The sequence below is a fragment of the Carassius gibelio genome, chromosome B5, assembly GCF_023724105.1.
Source record: "Carassius gibelio isolate Cgi1373 ecotype wild population from Czech Republic chromosome B5, carGib1.2-hapl.c, whole genome shotgun sequence".
NCBI lineage: Eukaryota > Metazoa > Chordata > Actinopteri > Cypriniformes > Cyprinidae > Carassius > Carassius gibelio.
Window position 1 is genome coordinate 31,803,656 of NC_068400.1, and position 20,824 is coordinate 31,824,479.

General features: G+C 38.9%; 3 protein-coding genes across 4 annotated transcripts in view; 1 reads left to right on the plus strand and 2 right to left on the minus strand.

Moving 5' to 3' along the window:
- LOC127957762 (creatine kinase M-type) overlaps positions 1–20,824 on the plus strand; it is a 175,001-nt gene that overhangs the window by 91,524 nt on the left and 62,653 nt on the right. The gene's annotated exons all lie outside the window — the stretch shown is intronic.
- LOC127957765 (homeobox protein otx5-like) lies at positions 967–4,170 on the minus strand. Its single transcript, XM_052556431.1, has 3 exons — positions 3,664–4,170; positions 2,576–2,727; positions 967–2,195 (listed from the first exon to the last, which is right to left on the minus strand). Exons 1-3 carry the CDS (start codon positions 3,758–3,760, stop codon positions 1,599–1,601), a joined length of 846 nt encoding a protein of 281 aa, XP_052412391.1. The 5' UTR covers positions 3,761–4,170; the 3' UTR covers positions 967–1,598.
- Positions 9,336–20,824, minus strand: part of LOC127957759 (heterogeneous nuclear ribonucleoprotein L) — a 34,130-nt gene continuing 22,641 nt past the window's right edge. Inside the window, exons 2-14 of one of the 2 annotated variants that reach the window (XM_052556424.1) lie at positions 19,899–20,017; positions 17,286–17,523; positions 17,077–17,164; positions 16,844–16,938; positions 15,951–16,023; positions 12,057–12,092; positions 11,764–11,832; positions 11,389–11,660; positions 10,975–11,096; positions 10,413–10,614; positions 10,001–10,058; positions 9,768–9,863; positions 9,336–9,648 (exon numbers count right to left, since the gene is read on the minus strand). In XM_052556424.1, the coding sequence (XP_052412384.1) occupies positions 9,590–9,648; positions 9,768–9,863; positions 10,001–10,058; positions 10,413–10,614; positions 10,975–11,096; positions 11,389–11,660; positions 11,764–11,832; positions 12,057–12,092; positions 15,951–16,023; positions 16,844–16,938; positions 17,077–17,164; positions 17,286–17,523; positions 19,899–20,017 (1,527 nt within the window). In that variant the 3' untranslated portion in view covers positions 9,336–9,589. Of the gene's footprint in view, positions 9,649–9,767; positions 9,873–9,997; positions 10,059–10,412; positions 10,615–10,974; positions 11,097–11,388; positions 11,661–11,763; positions 11,833–12,056; positions 12,093–15,950; positions 16,024–16,843; positions 16,939–17,076; positions 17,165–17,285; positions 17,524–19,898; positions 20,018–20,824 lie in introns of both variants that reach the window. The other variant, XM_052556423.1, reaches the window with a different exon arrangement.

Here is a 20,824-nt window from a genome sequence, read left to right on the forward strand (position 1 = left end):
GGGGTAAATAACTGCAACTCTAGAACTGAGTGTGAGACCAATATACTGAAACAGATGAGGAAAGAATGGTGGAATAGTCATAGAATAGTCATAGCAGACAGAGAGGGAACTGGAATCAACAGGAGGAGATGCACGGAGAGGTGCGGAGGAGGGAAAGAGAGAGAGGAAGCCTCAGTAATCCTGTTTAATTGCTTTAGGGTAGTGTTCTGTCGACAATAAGGAGATTGAGGTGCTCTCTGGGTCATTGGCTAAAATAACCCCACACACCCGGTCATAGGCGGAGCCAACCACACCACATCATCACAGCAACACAATTACCAGACAACACCATCGCAACTTTCTGGACCCCAGATGCCTCCTCTGTGTGGGCCGCCTGTGATCCAACCCCAGAGTGTCACAGTGACTCAAGGAGAAGATGGTGAAAGAATATGAATCTTGCACTTCATTTTTCTAGATCCAAACTACAGAAATGTTCATCTGTTTTCAATTTAGTTGGTTAAGATCAAACTTATTACAGCCTGAATTACCAGTTACCTTTCTGATACCAGGAAAGCCCCTATTAGATGCATGAATAGTCTGTTTTCATTATTAGTACTTTTATTTATTATTAATTTAGCCATTATATATTTAAACTTCAAATTTTGTAAAATAACCTCTAAATTTGTAATCATGCATGCTTGCTCAGTATGAGGGACAGACGTAGCTTAATTTAACAGACATTAAGTTCAGTTTTAAGGGACCCCCCACCACCCCCTTAAATCTTGATTTTTATTGATAGTATTCATCTTGCATAATCAACGATTAGACAGCTCTTTTTAGACAAATCTTGTGAAACAAAGTCACATTTAATTGTGTAGATAAACTAAGAAAGAAAATAAAACCTTTAATGTAGCGCCCATCATGAAAACACCAAAATTTTTTCAACACAAGGTCACCCAAATAGAAAATATATATCAACAGCATGCATGCAATGCCATTAAATAAAGTTTAATTAATAACGATTAATTCAAACTAACAGAAAACAACATTATTTGTTATAAGTTAACAATTTAACAATACATAAATAACAGCGAGCTAAAAGCACAACACAAGAACTTCTAATGCCTCCCAGTACAGACAAACCAAACCAAACTTATGAAAAAAGTAGAAAGAAATTTGTCCCATAAAGAGCTAATTTTATAGTCAGAGAAACTGAGAAGTTTCCCTACATATATCATATGTGCTTGTCTTTGTGTGATATGCATGTGTCTGGGTTTTAGTGATATTTCCTTCAAAGTGTTGGGAAATGTGTTCTAATGTATGTTTGCGTGTGAGTCTTTGCATGTGTGTGTGAGGTAAATGGTTAATAATGATGACTGATCAGTATACTTGAGGAGTCCCTTCACTCTTCACCAATCACAGAGCAGATCTGGATTACAGAGGAACAGTCTTCACCTGTTCCAAAATGGGCACCCCTTTTCACCTCCGTGTTCATGTGAATCCTGCTGATTCAGTCCTGTTCATCATCTAAATGTCTCCGGCATTTCAAACAACAGTTTTGTTTCATTTACTCTTCACCCGTCTTCCCTCCCTTTTTCTTCACTTGCCCTCTTTCTCTTCTACAGCACCTGGAATTTATGGTCGAGGCAGTCAACTGTGCTGAAGTTGAGCTTCCAGGCCTGCTGGTCCTTGTAGTCCAGGCAGTCTACGGAACTGAAACCCAGCGAGGAGGCGCTGTATCCTTGGGAGGAGAGGGAGGGTGACTGGCTGAGCGAGCCGCCCATGGAGGGCACAGTGAGGGGAGAGAGGGCGCCCCCGCTTGCAGACAGCTGACTGGTCATGGGAGAAAGGTATGGGCTGCAATCCAATCCACTGAAGTAAGGAGAGGAGCTGTAGCCCTGGCCATAGGTGGAGGGCTGACCATAGCTCATAGGATAGGGAGCGGGGCGCTGCACACAGGGTGTGCCGGAGCCACACAACGGGTCAGGAAGGGGGGATAGAGAGGTGGGACTCCACACAGAAACTGGTGCTGTGCCTGTGTTGGCATTAGAGGGCACGGCTGGGGCAGGGGCAGCCACCAGTGAGGAGCTGGCACCAGGGTCAGAGGTCAGTTCAGAGGGTGGAGAGGACTTCTTTTTAGGGGGACGGGGCTTTGGCTGACCGCTGGTCTGCTGTTGCTGTTGGCGGCATTTAGCACGACGGTTCTTGAACCAAACCTGAGGAAAAAAAGAGTGGGGTTAAAGGTGGAAATAAAAGTTTGGCTCATTCTGCTAAGTACCAAACTGGACTTATTTAATATGCTGTACAGAACTCATGCTCATGCTCAAGATTTGTAGTTATGTTCTACACTTAAAACTCAACCATTTAGAATAGATTCAACTTCAAGATGCACACACTGTAAAGATTTAGCTGCAGATGTATGGTTTACTTGCATTATAGCAAGTGAGTGTTAGATGCCAGGATAAATTTATTTTATTTTAATTGAAGACAATTATCTGCATCATCAGGCATTAGGCCAGGTGTGTTTAGAAAGAAGTCAGGCAGTCTGAGAGGTGTCAGAGAGATGTTTGTCTCAGTTTAAGATAGATAGTCTCACCTGAACTCTGGACTCGGGCAGGTTGATTTTCAGAGCCACCTCTTCTCTCATGAATATGTCTGGGTAGCGTGTTTTGGTGAACAGGGCTTCCAAAATGTCCAGCTGGGTCCGTGTAAAAGTAGTGCGCTCCCGACGCTGCTTTCTTGGAGTGGCTGTTTATAAAATCATTACACAGTAAGTGAAACAGCTTTAGGTTTTTCAGCAGAAAAAAGTATTTCCATCACAGGAAAATAAAAAAAAACTTTTGATGCTATCACTGTAGATGCTATCAGTTTTAATTGTGAGATTATAACAGTTAAGGTTGATGTTGGTGAGAGAAAGAGGGAGGGACTTGGACTATTCATGCTCATAATACAACAGTGATAGATAGATAGATAGACAGATAGATAGATAGATAGATAGATAGATAGATAGATAGATAGATGGATAGATGGATAGATAGATAGATAGATAGATAGATAGATAGATAGATAGATAGATAGATAGATAGATAGACTAACGTCCATCACTAAAGAAAAGCATATAAAAATAGTTTTTAGCATTTCACATTTTTTTAAATTAGTGCTTTACTAATATTTACATTCTGAATCCATTCAGTATTTTTATTCTCCATTCAGTACGATTATTTATCATAAAATTATTTGCAACAACAGGGAACCAAACGCGTAAATTTTAAAGCTGGATTTAAACTGTTCATAAGTGGCTATGAAGTACCTATATAAAATTTTGACTATACGAAAAAAACCCCCCACAAAGAACAAAAACCTCTTTAACGTTTTACAAAGAACCCTCAAAATTAATTTCAAATAAAGATTTGACGTCGACTTCATAAATGTACTTTTGCTAGAATATGGGTGATAGCTAGCCTACTACGTGAGAGATGTGGATATCAACTGGTTATAGGCAATTACTTTACGTAGCTTAAATTGTAAGAAAAATGATCAACTCATCTGAAATTAAACAAGAAATACGGGGTTACCTTTCAATTTTGCTTTTCCCTTTCTTTTGGAAGTTTATTGACCACCAAAATGAATCAAATGTCTGACATATTTAAACATATTTTAAATGATTAATAAGAATGAACTGACCTGGGTAGCCGACGGCGGAGTGGAGCAGGTCCATTCCTGAGGCGGACAGTGTTAACCCGTTCACAGCATAATGGGGCTGCTTTATGTAGGACATCATTCTTGGGACGGTCGCGTCTCTCGCACACTCTCTATCTCTCTCTCTCCCTCCCTCTCTCTCTCACTTTGATTTTCTCTGTGACGCTTTTTTTTATGGGTCGGGGGTCGCGCTCTGCTGCTGATGCCGCGTGTCTGTGCTCGCGTCTGGCGCGTGCGGTGCTCCTTCAGTGTCGCGGCTCTTCAAACACCTGTGGATTCTTCCCCGCTTCTCAGTGTCTTGAACAAGCTTACACTCTTGCCCAAGTTTAGACCATCAATATCCCTCTGAATATCAAAGATATGCGTACTCTTTTAATGTGAGGTAATCGTAAAAGTAAATAACCTATTAAACACACAAGTGTTAGACTCTGTGTCAGAGTTTTGGCGTTGGTTAAGGCGCGTGTCCCCTGGACAGGAGCGGGACACTATGAATAATAAGACACTGAGCAGCTAATCAAGGGGCATCTCTCTCTCTCTCTCTCTCTCTCTCTCTCTCTCTCTCTCTCTCTCTCTCTCTCTCTCTCTCTCATCCTTTGACGTGTATCTTAACACGTGATATGACAATAGACATTTATTTCACTTAAAATACAAGGTAACGTGCGAAATCAATAGATTATGAGGGATTGTCTGGTTATGGCACATAACAATTCGATTTTCGAACGTTTAAGCTATTAAACGAAACAGTTTCTTTCGTTTTTTAGTTTGAAACCAATAGGCCTAAAAAAATTGTGAAGATCGAAATATGGCGGATATTGCCTTTAAAATATTTCCGAGGCTTCGGCCAAAGATGTTTTAAAATGCCGCAGATATTGAAAATATTTAAGATGTTTAGATGTTTTTAAAATATAGCCTATTTAGCTCTACTAAAAACATATTTAAATATAATGGAATGTATATATATATATATATATATATATATATATATATATATATATATATATATATATATATATATATATATATATATATATATATATATGTTTATGGTCTTTAATTGAAAAGTAGACTATTTTTTTTTTTTTTTTTTGTGTATGTGTGTGTGATATTATCTGGGTTTATGTGGTTTTAGGAAGCGTAGCAGCCATTAACTGATTCATTTGAAGCATTAAAAATAAATGTCTGTGACATGCTGTAAATTAGATGTGTTAGAAAAATGAGCCCTCGCAGGATATCAATTTCAGGCAGAAATCGAAATAATAAATTAATAATAATTATAAGCTATAAAAATAAATTGTATTTCTATTATTTTAATTATATTAAGTTTAATTGAGCACAAGCTATTAACTTTTAGTTCCACTTGAATTAGCTGAATGTTCTTCAATATTGACCGGCGCTGCGCAATTTCTCCATCTTTTCCAAAAAGCCATACTATAATATTTTAAATGTCACATATTAGACGAAAGTCTCGTATAAATCTCATAAATAAGACACCTAAAAATTATTTCTTTCGTTACTCGAATAATATGTAAACCAAATGTTTCTTGTGAACATTTTCTTGTTCAGTCCTCTGTTAACACTTCTCCATAACAACATGCCTATAGAAATAATATATAGCTATAACATATCATCAGGTATATCTGTTAAATAATTCCAATTACGTGATTAATTAACTTTGTAATTAATTAATTAATTAACCAATCCTTTGTCATAATTTCTTGACTGAACACAAAACATAAAAGCAGCATAATACCACTAAAATATTTATGCTTAGTAAAACATCTAAATTTGTAAAAACATTTGTTATTGCTCTTCACAATTTCTTTTTTGACCTAGACACATACCCATACACACACTGCTGAACTATCATAATAGCCTATGCTTTATGTGAATAGTCCCTTAACCCTGGATAAAAAAAGGAAAGAGAGATTTCGCATTAGTCCATAAGATGTGTGTAAATACCACATGGAAGAAGAAAAAACATCACAGGACACAAAGGGGGGAAAGAAGAAGAGCTGGAAGTTAAGGAATATGTAGAAAACGATGAAGACAGAAGGATGAATGTTTCTTAACCAGTGATGGAGACCTTATAAAAGAAGAAATGAAAGGAGCCATATGGAAGGTTGTTGACCAGTTCTGAGGAGAAGGATCCATAATTTCTGTAATAATAATAGTAAGTAGTTTGTCATTTTTTTATAATTTGCTCAGATTTCAGCGGTTGTTATTGTTGTTTTGTGTAAAAGTAGTTTTAAAAAGAGAGAATTTGTTGTTGTTGTTGTTCTGCATCAGTATAGGATGTTTGTATATTTATGTGTTCAGGATCTGGGCTTGTGCGCTTGCAGAAGGGGAAGTTTTGTGGAGGGTGGTGCAATTGGGGGTGGGGGGACCAGTCCGTCCATCTGGCAACAACCAGCTACGCAGGCACAAGAGCAATTATGGAAGTGGACTAAACTCTAATCCGCAGGCACACACACACACACACACACACACACACACACACAGAGACACTCCAGAACACATTAGCACAGAAATACACAGACGAAACAGTGACACTGCAACAGAAATTTAATCTGAGTGGAGAATTGGACAGATGAAATAAACTAAATGTTCCTACGCAAAATGAGGTAAAGGAAAGAAAGATGTGAAGATGGATTGGGGTGATGGAAGGCGAGTGAGGTAACAGATAGAAAGAAAGACAGAGAGAGAGGGAAGGAGGGAGGGAGAGAGAGGGGTAGTGGGCCGCATCATTGCAGGCACACTGCATCAGTTAATCCAGATTAGGCAGTCTAAAAAGGAGCGGCTTAATCTGCAGGCCAGCCAGTAATACACAGACCGCTGTCAGCACCAATCACTCACACAGTTCTAATCCCCAAAGAAACGCACACGCCGGACACACGCACACAAACACACACACATGCTCTTTGAACAATGTGAGTTAAGCATGCATATATAAAATATTCTGCACAACCAGACAAAAGATTCATCAATGTTCAGTATGTGCTAAATTTGTATACAAAACTTTTTCCAACTACTTTAATCCCTGTCAAATCAGTGATGTAATCACTTAATGCAGGCATTAAAAACAGCTAGTGAGCAATTGTTAATGCAGTAGTAGATGTGTTTCTTTTGGAAGATGTTGTGATGAGGCAGTTACTTTCTGATGAAGACAAAACGTCCCATTGTGGACAGAGTTTGGGTGACAGATTAAAAGGGTTTTAATTTCAGTGGGGCTGTATGCTGAGGGCCCCAATAACTGATTGACAGCTTGTCTGTCCCTCTAGTGGAGATTCTGTTCATTTATCCAATTTATTTAATTTTAATTCAGTTTATTTCAGTTCAAGTTTTGCTGATATAACAAACAAAACTTTACAGTAAGTTATTGATATATACATGTATGTGTGGAAGTATTGTATGAAAATGTGCAAAAAAAAAAAAATTCTTAGACTTTTGCAGTTTACTTGTATCAGATCTTAGGTGTACCATATGTCCCATAATTCAGTATGCTTTCCATTTATTTGAGTAACAAAACAGTAATAGTATCTGTTAATACTGAACTGAACTGTGCTGGATGATGACATCACTGAATTCAATGTCCAACAGTTTTTAACTGAAAATTAAGTGTTTAATTTTCTTCTGCATCATTGAAACACTTTTTTCCTATTCGATACTGTAAAGCTGCTTTGACAGAATCTGTACTGTTAAAAGCAAAGCATTAAACTAAAGGTGACCTGACTTGACTTAAAAGTAATTAATTAGTGTCTAATCTAATTAACCCAATTGTTGTCACTTCGGGATATCATACACCAGACAATGCTGGATATTTAGTTTTGCAAAATCTTATTTTCAGATGCCTTTGATTGTACTAGCCTACTTCCTAATTAATGTAATTTAATTTAGACGTCACTTCAGCATTAAGCCTGTCAAAAGTAGTATCTTTTTCCAAACTGCAAATTATAAGGTTGTTATGCTCAAATGTAGGCTCCCTGATACTTTGATTGATTGATTGACAAGAGATTTTCATTCAGTTGATGGCTGCCAATTTTAATATAGTTTTTAAGTGAATCTGTTGTATAGTTAATATTTTTCTTATCCATACAGACACGTCTTCAACCGTATATATAAAGTAGGGTTTAATAAAGAAAGTAAATGAGTTTTTAATTATAAATGTAATTTCGCCCCCTGTAGGATGCCACTTTTCTTTCCCGTCGGAAAAAGAAATAAATTATTAGCACAATAGCATTAACCCACTGCTTTCAATTTATTGAATCTTAACCACTGAAAGAATTAGACAGAAGAGCAATGAGAAAGAAAGAAACTGGTATGGAATGACTTTGACCAAAAAAAAAAAAAAAAAAAAAAAATTCAATGTTGATATCATTGTCGGCGACAGCTGATGGCGTCAACCTCACGTCGAAACTTCCGATTTGTTAAACGATGCGACAAACGCAGATGATTGGTCAAATGTACTCACAAACCCGCCCACATACGGATGTTATTTTTTGCCAGTAGAGTGGCAGTCTAGTAAGGTCCAACTCAGTCTGTTTTTATTTTTGGTTGTGATTATCTGTAATATGTTACCGGATATAAAAGGCGTGTGTCCATTTGTGGAAGACAGTTTTAGTCGTTTTCCCTCGCAGAGTAACATATACGGACTCTGCCAGGCAGGCGAGCAGGAGTTTCTGGCAGCGACCCTGAAGGGGAAAGTAGTGTGCTTCAGATATCAGGACCAGCAGAAGAAAATCAGACCTGTGGCCAGAGAGATTCAGTTCACATATATACCAGGTGACCACCAGTTCGTTTGCGTCGATAGTTTTAGGATTTAGCTGTCCGATGCTATTTTTTTTCTCTTTTCTGTTAATATAGTTGACGCAGAAATAGTCTCCATTGACGCCTTCAACAAATCTGCTCCTAAAAGAGGAATTTTCGTAGGAATAACCTGCATTAATGTGTGTTTCATTATAACGTGATATAAGTAACTAGTTATTACAATCTAGATTAAAAAATAAATAAAATCATCGTTCTCTCCTTTTTCCCGGTATATTGAAAGGGTATATTTGTCAAGAATCTGTATACCCTTACAAATAAGACATGTCATCAGTGTCGGTCCATTTTTAGTTTACTGAAGGTAAAACACTTGATTTGGTTTCATGAGATTTCTCAAGTTTCTGTAGGTAGGTGGTGTTGTGGTTTGCTCTTCCCAGGAGAGGGCGCCCTTAGTTAACATTGTATCAGTGTCGCAGTGCATTTCAAAGATCCTGAGCTCAGGCTTGATGTTTGTGCAGCCTGGGGCTTGGTCTGAAACTGCTGTCATGCTTGGCTCTCTCGGGTCTGCAGCTAGTTACTGTTGGACCCTCAGCAGACTAGACAAAACCAGTTCTTCCTCAGTATTTAGAATTATTTTTATTTTTTTTGCGCCATCAGATTCCAGATTTTCCAGATTTGTATCTCGACAAAAAATGTCATATCCTGACAAATCATACATCAATGGAAAGCTTATTCAACTTTCAGTAGATGTATGAATCTCAATTCACAAAAAATTATGATTGGATTTGTGGTCCAGGGTCACATATCACTGGATTTTGGAGTTTAGTTGCTTGGCTGTATCTTTAATCACACAATATAACAATCCCACTGATATAAGCCAACATGCACAAGAAACAAACTCTTCACTAATTTATTAAATTGTCACACAAATTTACTGTTATACAAGACCGGTCAACTGAGAAAAATAAAATACAATATAAAAAAGCAAAAAATCTTTAAACATACAAAACTTTGAATCCAGTCTTATTCTGGAAATAAGGTTATCTTAACAGTCCCATCTCTTTCCTTCCAGGTCAAGAGTTAAGAAATGTTATAGTGCTGTGCTCAAAAGGTCACTGGGAGTCAAAGGTTAATGGTTGTTATGATGGGTTCAGTTGGCGTGCTGTGCGGTTGAAAAACACAGTTTAAGAGTGTATGGGTAAGGCCCACCTGAGGAAAAAAAAAAGAGAAAGATGAGACTTAAGGAACAATGTGATTTATGGTTAGAGCAAAACAGCTTATAAACCTAGAACAGTGCAAAACTGTGCCGTCACCAGGCGAGTACTTACTAGGGTTCTTCATCTGGTAGTGGTTCATCATTGCAAGAGCCTCCATTGCATCATTTACTGACTCCCACTCCAACAGACCAGATGAGCTTCTCTCACCTGCGGTTCCACCAACACAAGGGCAAACACACACACAGGCGTGTATTTATATAGAACCAATCCTACACCAAACTTTACCATATAATTCACACACAGTACATGGTCTATAGACAAACACAAACTCATAAGTAACTCACTCTTGCCAGTGAACAGTTTGACGCTGACTGGAGTCTTGATTTCCAACTCATCACAAATCTGTAGATAAAAACCCAGAATAGATGAGTACAATAGAATTACATACACGCATATCATAAAAAGCACAAGCCATTTTTGTCCAAATTGAAACAAATATCTTTTTTTTTATTTATATTTTGACATAAGTGAATTGGCTATTGGAGAGAATGGAGGGAAAAAAAACTTGAGCATTGTAGCAAGAGGGAAGGAATATATGTTTTTGATTAAGCTTAAAAAAAACCATACACTGAAACATTTCATAAATAATTGTATATACATGTATATACTCTCTCGCTCGTGCTCTCTCTCTCTCTCTATATATACACACACACACACACACACATATACGTATATAGATGACATAACACCTCTGACCTGATGGAACGCTTCAACACTGCAGTCTGGTTGACCGTTGAAGAAGTGCAGTACGTTGCTGGGCTGCTGGATGCGGTTCTTGGCGGCCTGCTCAGCGGTGGTGAAACGGTTGTTTCTGTTGCCATGGAAATCCTTAAAACTACAGCTGCCATCTTCCAGCTGATATGACTGACCCGGCATTATGGCCTGCTGTTTGGATACACTGCAGACAAAAAGACAGAAAAGAAACTACTATTTACCGTTACTATTTAGTACACACAAACAGATAAATCATGCAAATTTAGTTTTACTTGTCTTGCACTGAGAAACAACTTTGAGGTCTGGCACATTTACTAATTATTAAATGTAAAAATATTAATTTTAAAGAATAAATAAATTTAAATTCCGAACAGAAAGCTGTGTGTGTGGTGTGTATATATATATATATATATATATATATATATATATATATATATATATATATATATATATATATATATATATATATATACACACACACACACACACACACACACACACACAGCTTTATATCTACACACACACACAATCCCATTGTACACACCAGACATTGAGTTTCTGTCCAAACATCATGTTGTTGTTCAGGTGTGAAATGGCTCTGTCGACGGCATAGCAGTCTCCCATCTCCACCATTGCAGCACCTGGTTTACTCTTCATAAACTTCACCTGAGCACACAAAATATTCAATACAATCAGCAAGGACACATTTATTCAAAATTAGCTTTTATAACATTCAATGTTTGTGTTCTTTCAAATAAATCCTGTTTTTTAAACTTTCTATTCCAAGAATCCCCCTCAAAAAATGAGTCATCCTGGTTTCCACAAAAATATTATTTAGTATTTCTGTTCAAACAAATGCAGTTTGGCGAGCACAAGAGATGACATTCAAAGAAAAAATGAAAAAATGTATATCACCACTGGTTTTCCAGCAGAAACTCATGAGCTCAACCTCACTCACCCTTTCCACATTGCCATAGAGACAGAATATGTTGAAAACTCTGTCTGCGTTGATCTTGGTGGGCTCAAGACCGTACACCATTACCACAGGAGAGTCAGCATGAGCGCTGTAGTCCGGGGGAGGAGGGCCGTGTCCGTATTGTGCCCCACCATACCGGGGTCCGCCACGGCCACGTCCCATTGGGGGCCCCATGCACCTGCCATCGTAGTGAGGGGGTGGAGGAGGTGGTCCATAGGTGTCATCATAGTGACCATAGCCACCCTGAGGACCACCTAGAAGAAAAAATAAATATAAACCATAAGCAACGTTAAAGCAAGAGGCACTAGCTTCAGTGCCTCCAGACAAAGCATCTCTGACAGTGTGTATTAGACTGACCATATTCAGGTGGATGATCCCCCAGCAGTGCTGGCTGCCTTTGCCGCTTGTTTGGGTTAGCATTGGGGTCTAAAAAGAGTGACAGAACAATAATACAACATCTCATCTGCTATGAACATCAAGAGTGCAAACACAAATGAAAAGGAAAGGCTGTGCAGTTCTGGGAGTGACATGCAAAACTAAGCCATAATGGAGATTTTTGAATGGTATATCAGGTCGACCAAAGATAAATTCAGCTACATTTACACTAAGAAAAAAATGTATTCTCTCAGACCTCACAACCAAACACACACCTTGTGAATTGTTCCAATTGCCATCTGCATCGGTATCTGCACAGACAGGTATACACAACAGATTCAATTAACTAAAATTACATACACAAACACGATTCCTTCTAAATTAAATATGCATTTGTGCATTACTCTTGGTTCAGACCATAAAAACCACAGGTACCAAGAGGTGTTCAAAAGCACAGCATGTATTAATAAGCAAGAGGTCTCCTCCAGAAATAAGTGGTCTTAAAAAAAAAAAAAGCACTTCAGGCAAGTAGCTGAGTTCTAGATATGGTTAAAACAGTTTGTCTGCCTGCAAGATCACGACAAATGATCGTCTCAAGAAAAATGACACCCAAACCACATCAATATCAAAATACAGGATTACACAGAAATTGCTACTACAACAATACATAGTGATTAACAAATTTTCCTAAATATTTTAGACAGGAACTTAACTGAATACAGAAGAGTTAAGCGTTTTGCTTAAATGTTATAAAATACTAAACCTTCAGGAAGTGTCATAAGGGTCCTTATATTTAAGTCAACATGAAACAAGGTTGCAACCCATTTTATTTTATTTGTCCTATTCTTGTTTTTGTTATATATTTGACATGGAAACAAAATGTGTATGTGGAATAATGTGCACCAATAAATCTTGCACAATAAAAGCCTAGAAAAGAGACTTAGTAGAGTAAATGGGAGTTGCTTTCATGTTGACTCAAGCTAGACAAATGAACAAAACTGCTGATTAATAAGGTGCAAGGTCTTTTTGGAGCAAGATAAAAAGTTGTGATAAAATGAAAAATATTTTCTTCTTTATTGGGACATCTGAGGGAAACAGATTAACTAAAAGGGGGGAAAAAAAAGAGCAGGAATTGTTTCAATCTATCAGTTTTTGATTGGATGAAGGCAGATCTAAATAAGAGCTTGCAGTCAATCATAAAAAAAAGAGCTGGATTTAAGTGGACAGAATGATAGGAAAACATCACCATACATCACCAAAGAGAAGTCTGTCATTTTAATGGAAGACAGGATTACAGTATTTCGATTTAAACTTACATGATCAAAAACAAAATCAACATATGCACAGATGAAGTGTTCTCAAGAGTAATACCATGCATTTAGAAAACGGAAAGTGAATTTTCATTTCATGTCCAAAAAAAAAGAAAAAAAAAAAGTGATTGATCAAACTAGAAGAATTCTAAGTTTTCACTCCCACGGGAAATGTTACCTGCTAAAAATAAAAGACAACATTAAAAATATTCACTTATGCCACATCATCCAGACTAAAAGAGTCTGAAAGGAATTAAACGAGAGCTACATACACCCATTCGAGTGTGTTATTCAAGGGTCTTCACTTCATGCCAAAAGTGTGCAACACATCTTACCAATAAAGTTCCAGCTGATCCAGCCAGGACAAACAGTTTGAATGAGCAGTGTTCTATACACCCATTAAAAAAAAACAAAAAACAAATGCAGCAGGCACCATGGAAGTATGATGTTCTTTACCAGTCGCCCTACTCCTGATGATTTAGTTTCCATTCAGTTCCTGAGGACATTTCTCCTAGTCCGCTGCGTGTGTTTTTGGTGCGTTCCAGGCACACCGGTTCTTACCGTAGTAGTAGTAAAGGTGGATAGCAGACAGCAGACGGTGTTGAGCTTAGAAGAGACGCCACACCAGCGGTCAGACTAATCCACACCTGCGTCACACAGGGATCAGAACACGGTCAGCCGTGCCCAATGTATAAAACAGATTCAACACAGAGAGGAAGAGGAGGAGGAGAAGGAGGGATGGAGAAATGAGAGATAGAAAGCACTTCAGTCCACAAAGAGACAGGGCTTTGGGAGGATCTGACTGTGTGATCGGAGGGCAGCTGCAGTCCTTCCCATGTGTTACAGTGGTGTATTGTCGCTAGTGTCGCCCGTAGTGTCTTGTCTGGTGTGTTTCGCTATATTTAGCAAGATGTGTTTGTGACAATCACACGTTGATGTCAGCGCATGTAGCCTGTGAACATGCGGTTTTGGATGTGTCACGGTGTGAAGTCGATGTCATCTCTGCGAGTTAAGTATAGAAAAATATCTGCTCTTTGCTGGGTGAGCAGTGACGATCTCAACTTGTTGTGCTATGTGCAACGAGACCACCGGCGCTGTGTTGGAGCAATCTTGACTTGTGTCGCGATGATAATGACGACACGCTGATCTCTGCGTAAATCTCAAACGATTTGTTTGTTGGTGTGTTGTCATGGCAGTGTCAGTTTGGCACCGTCTCGCACCATGGCGCTTGTGTTGTAGCAATCCTGATCTGGTGTGTTGTCACGGTTATGTCAGCTTTGCATGTTTGCATGATGTTCTCAGGAAAGAGGAAAGAAGAGAGAGCAAAAGTAGACCAAACACCCAAGAAACATGACGACATTAGGCAGGGAATGCGAAGGAAATATCTGTGTTATTCTTCTCTGTTGTTCTGTGTATCTGTACCACTTTGCTTCATGTGTTTGCTGCTCGATCAGTCGATGTTGATGTGCGATGTTGATCTTCGGTGATTGGCTGTAATGTGTTATCCAAAGAGATTAGACCCATTCCCCTAAATGTGTTGTTAAGATGTCCGCCACCCTTTGTAGAGAATGGAGTTGTTAGCGGAGTATGAAGGATATCTTGAGTGTTGTTTTTGTTGTTTTTTTTATCCGTGTGACTTCGATATGAGTGAAATGCTGTTGAAGCTGTTGTGAGTTCCGTTTCACTGTTCCATGTGGCCTGTTGAATTGCTGCGAGTGTGTCTTGCAGAGAAACTTAAGTAGATGGAAATGTTTTGTTGGATGTAAAATGTGTTCAGCAGCTAGTTCAAGCACAGGAGCTTAATGTATCTCAACGCAGAAGTTAAAAAGCTCAGCAGTTTTACCCCGAGAGACCTAATACATAGACAATTTGAATAAGGAGAACACTGAATATAAACCACATTTGGGAGATCTAAAAATCTAATCATTTTAAGACTTACATCTTCAAATGTGAATTTGATCCTACAAAGCAGAACATTAACATAATCTCTGCCTGAAAAAAGCAGCATTCTGAACGCAAAATCTACATTAGAACAGTGAATCTAGGTAACATTGGTTCCTGCGTGATCCATTACATTTTGCCTGGACCTTTGTGGATCTCTGCATTCATAAATCTACCCGTCTCTTACATCAAGCCTGGCTCTACGACCATGTTCAGGCAAGTATTTGCCCTATTGCTGAGGTGTCCAATCCTGCTCATGGATGGTTATTCATCCTGCAGAAGTCTAGCTTCAATATGCTCACCCGCCAGGAAATTTCTAGTGATCCTAAAGGTCAGCTAGTTCAAAGTTAAACTGGGATTTGAGCTACACTATGTTGAGCTATACCAATTTTCTGCACCCTGCTCTACTGCAATACAAAGAAAATCAAATCTCCATCATGTAACCAGCTAGATGCAGTGTCATGCTTAGTGAGTACAAGTGAAAGAGTGCCTGCTCCTTAGGATTTCTGTGTATATGAGAAACATTTGAAACAGGTGACATGCGCAACAGACGAGTGTATATCAATAAGAGCTAAGAAGGATGTGCGCTTCTGCCATCAATATGATAATCAGGCCCACTCAAGTGCATGTCTTTGGTTTAAATGAACGGATGTGTTTTTTAAAGGCGCATGTTCTTTTTGCATATGTGCAAGATCGCATGTCCATGTAAGAACATCTAAATGCATCTACAACTGTGTAAATATTTGTATTGTAATCCAAACAGAAGGAATGCAAGAATAAAGCAGCATTACTGAAGTGACATCCTTGGGGAAAAAATTTACTTTAAACTTTCCAAGATTTCACTTTAGTAGGCTTATCCACACACACATCCTCATAAATCATAAGCAGCACAGACAAAGTGGATGAGATGTACTGTACCTTGGCCACTCAGATTGGGGTTGGTGTAGTCCCAAGTATCCTGATCGTTTTTGAAGACGTTGAGACGGGTTGGCTATACAATAAAAAAGTGAGTTTTCATTGGTAATCAGGGTTATATGTAGTCACAACCATTTCAAATGTATCATCAACATTTGTGTCATTTGACCTGAATGAGATTTTAAAGATGGGAATTTTACAGGTTTAGAAATCACATTTAAAACCAATTTAAATAATTTTAAGCCATGTTGAGGCTCACTCAGAAGCCTACCAATTGAGCACCAGTAGGTAACTTTTTAAATGAATAAATTGATTGCATAAATTACTTATATTATATTATTATATTAGTCTTAATTTTTATTTATTTTTTAATCGGCAAGTGTGGTCATATTTTTTAAAGATCTAATTTGAAGACTTGGCTAACTGATAGTTAGTCAGTTCTTAAGACAATTAAAGAATGGACTCGCTGTTATTTTCATCTCGGAGTCCAATCACCTTTGTTTGGCCTTCCCAGGGACGCTGTACTTAGAGATCAATGGTTACAATTCGTCTTTAACTCGGTTCCCGAAAATTATAATCCACATGTAAAACTATGTGCAGCAAATTTTGCTGAGGACAGCTTCCTCAATCTCAATCAGTTTAATGCCGGATTCGCACAAAGATTATTCTTAAAAGATGGAGCAGTTCCCTCTTTGTCTGGAGAAGTTATGTTGTTTAAGTGTATTTTATTATTTAAGTTGGTGCGTTTAACAGTTTCTGTAACTTATTACACAAAGGGCAACGCTGCTTAGCTTTGTTAACTAGAAGTTAGTTTTTTTACAAAACTGACTCCAGGCCTGCAGAGGGCACTGTAAAGCACAAGAGGTATCCTACATGTAATATTTTGGGGTACTAACCTTGGCATACTCAATTTTAAGGGTGCAGCAGCCTGAGTAGATGTCAGCTCCATTGAGAGATGCTTTGGCTCTCTGTGCACTCTGGACAGAGTCGAATGTGACCAAAAGTCAAGGAGAATGATATTTTGATTGTAAACAAGAGCATGCAGTATAAACTACACACTGATGGGGCTTGAGCTTTGTTCTTGTGCAGAAACCATTAAACCATATTAGAGAAGATTTTGATCAAGGATATTCGACCATGGCTTGAACTCCATTTTTCCTGAAGATCACAATCCTTTGCACAGGTCCACAGTTATTACAAATGGTGTAGAGAACATCCTACAGACGAGAAATTAAATTGCAGAAACAGGGATGAGAATAAGCTTTAATGCAACAGTAGACAGTAAGGGAATAGAGTCCACTCAGCTACATCACGATGGGTGTCATCAAAACAACTTACCGTGGTAATGGCATAAATGGGGTTCATGATGGTAAGGAGCAGTACACTGTTGACGCTCCGTGTATCATCAGAGTTGGCGGGCCGAGAGATTTTCTGACTGGTAGAGTAATTGATGTATGATGGCCGGCCAGCGATGTAGATTTGATTACTGTTAGCATACGTCACTGCGTTACTGGAGCCGTTCATGTCCTCAAACTCCACCAGTGCCTGACGCTTCTTTGGCATTAACACAACATAACTAAAAAACAGATGGATATACAAAGACTCTTAGCTTCAAACTTTCAAGGACAATAAAGGATAAAGTTATTTCATTAAAAATTTTTTTTTGAAAACAAGCTGTGTTTTCCAGACATACTGGGAGGTGAGTAATATTGAATATTGTGTTCAACAGGGAGACTTTGAGTCAAAAAGGTAGAGTGCCACAGGGCTTGGGCGTTGTGACGTCATTACTTGGCGTGGCCGCCATGTCGATGGCCTCCTTTACTGCTACCCGGACTACTGCGAAAATTATTTTACTATGGTAAATATGAGCTTATGATAGCATTTATAATTAAACCACAGTAGCCATAAATTTACAGTTGTCTGAGACGTCATGAAATGTTCTTTAGCATCACAAACCATAAAATGTAGTCAGGGTTCTGCTATGGTTTAGCATGGTTTCCAGAGATCTGGAGCTGATTCGGCGTAGCTCGGTGGTTTGTGACCGTTGTCTCGCAGCGCGTTGTCTTTTAAGGGGCCGTTCACATATCACATCTATTGCCCGCTCAAGTTCGTTATTTCCATACTCATAATGGAAGCGACGCGCACGAGGTGCGACGCGCTCGTTTTTTCCAGGCTCATCCGCACTGCATCGAGTTAAAAACATCTCAACTCTTCAGAATGCCGCAAGCGCAAGAATATCAGACCTGAACCAGGAAGTTGGTCACCAGATCACATGGTAACCAGTTAAACCGTAACACCGGAGAGCGCCAAGATGTTTTCCTCTGAGGTGCTCGCACACATAGACAGTAAAAGAAATGGACACAGTGACCCCATTGGAACTCAATTGAGACAATTGAAGCCCATTTTTAGAGTTTTTTAGCACTTCTGTTTCTGACGCGCAGACTCAAACGAAGCTTGAAGACATCAGCAACCGGTCGACTTCCTTGCCGCCTGCTCGCGCATCGCAGTTGTGCTGCCGTGGTTCACCATATCGCTTTTACAAAGGGAACAAAGGGCCATTTTATTTGTCCTGTGTTTAAAGTATTCACATACTTTTGATAACAACGGTCTCTGTTTTTGTGATAGAATGCAACTTTCTCCATTCCCAGTATGCCATTACGCGAGATGTAAACAAACAGTGTGACGCGTTGTTGCAGCACTACAACACATAATCGCCATGGGGATAATAAAATGAGAATGGATTAACTTTACACCGCTTTCCTGCTTGGAGGCGGGATCACGGAGACCATAATATCTGAATATTAATTTATATAGCTTAAGTCAACATTGAAAATAAGGGAAATTTCTCGGGTTACTCATCCAAAATACTGGAAATTTCAACATTCATCTTTTTGTTGCTATCCCTCTGCTGACAGCAAAATTTCGTACCACAAAACTGCTGCATTAACTAACGTTAAGCGATTTGTGAAGCTAGGTCTTAACGTGACTTTAGTAACAGATTGGCGTGAAATCGTGCTCACACAACAATCACGCTATTTTAAAAAGCCCAACATCACGCTAAGGTTGCTTTCAGGTAAGTTCACTAGAAGGGCAAGGCGTAGCAACAGGACAACAGCACAGAGACTGACAGGTCAGATTGAAGGGCTAACGGGATATTTTACAGGAAAATACTAAAACGGGAAGAAAGCGGGAAAAGTGCTCAAATACATGAGAACCCCGGAAAAAATGGGAGGGTAGACCGCTACTAACTACACTTTTGAAACACATAGTTAAAAGTCCATGTGTGAATGGTTGTTAGCACTAACGCTAACAGTTACTAAACTAGCAGCTAGATAGAGTGCAGTTTACCAGATTACTGTATACTGTTTGCCGCTGTTCCGGTTCTATGATTTGCAGCTCCTGAACCCATCCATTTGTGAACTGCACATGAGACTCTAGTGACATGTAGCTTCAGAACTATTTTGAAGTGAAGGCACTCACAAAACAAACAAGGTAGCCGAAGATATCTGTAATGCAAAAGTGCGGCAGCGAGTCGTCGTCGGTACTCCACTCTTTGTTGGGAATTTCATATGGAACCCTTAATAGTGCCGATTTTGTCCACATACCGGTCCCTGGCATCCCTATGTAGCTTATCCCTATAAATCCCACAACATTTTCGCGATTTTAACATCTTATTCTTTATCGCAACTCTTCTCGTTCCACTTGCTGTATGTTTACATTGGCGAGGCCATCAACATGGTCGCCACGTCCCAGAATGCAACGCGGCGCCCAAGCCTTATTAGTTTAAAGGAATTTTTTTTTTTACCACTTCTCTAAATTCACCAAACACACATTTTTAACTTATTCCTATAACACACCAAAGAATGGACTCAAATGAGCACCACAAGAATCGAGTATACCATTTGGCACAAAGACGATTCTTTTCTACAGTGTGTTACCCATAAGTGTTACCTTATGGTGCCAAACTCCTGTAGCGCCTCCACCAGGTCAGCTTCGGTAATGCCATCAATAAGCCCCCTTATATGCACCACAAGCGAGGGCAGGGTCTTGTGCGGGTCCTCATAACCCTCCTGACCGAACAAAGGGAAGAGTGAAAGGTTAAATCAAACAATAATGTAAAGCCAGAAACCTTGTGAATGCTTAAAGCAAATATATAAGATAATTACTCATTTGTTTTACTTCATTGGCCAAAATTATGCAAAATTCGGTATAACGTTAACTTGGTTCAATACCATGACTGTGGTGCCCTTGAGCAAGGCACTGAAACCCCAACTGCTCCCTGGGCGCCGCAGCATAAATGGCTGCCCACTGCTCCGGGTGTGTGTTCATGGTGTGTGTACACTGCTGTGTGTGTGCACTTTGGATGGGCCAAAAGCAGAGCACGAATTCTGAGTATGGGTCACCATACTTTGCCGTATGTCACATCACTTTCATTCACTATCACTTGAGATAAGGTTGCATGAAACTCCTTAAGTGAGGGTTTCCTTGAGGGAGAAAAAATCCCTGAGGTAAGGGATTTCATTAAGAGCGTTGCAAGAAACCTCTTAACTGTCACCCTTACCTAAGTGTTTATACTAAATGTTTCACAGTAGTTTCTGGCAAAGATAGCCGATGTTGCTATAGTTACTACCTCTAACAGTAAACAGAACATAAACCACAAAGCCAAACCATTGCTAAAATCACACTTGTATTAATATATTTTTGCTATGGAGAGTACAAACATAACAGAAAGCAAAAAAACGTAAACCAAACTGGACAGAGGACGAAAAGGCAATTATTGTTTTCGTAAGTAGTTATGATAATAATAATACTTTTCAGCCTTTCATCAACCATTCATCGTCTCCAAGGGATTATTACGATCATTAAAAACACGTCTT

What these genes read in the sequence shown, in the direction of transcription:
- LOC127957765 (XM_052556431.1), bottom strand. Translation starts at nt 3,760, where the DNA reads ATGATGTCCTACATAAAGCAGCCCCATTATGCTGTGAACGGGTTAACA. An exon ending in CTCCGCCGTCGGCTACCCAG is followed by an intron (nt 2,728 to 3,663) that starts GTCAGTTCATTC and finishes TTTTATAAACAG; the next exon opens with CCACTCCAAGAAAGCAGCGT. An exon ending in TGCCCGAGTCCAGAGTTCAG is followed by an intron (nt 2,196 to 2,575) that starts GTGAGACTATCT and finishes TTTTTTCCTCAG; the next exon opens with GTTTGGTTCAAGAACCGTCG.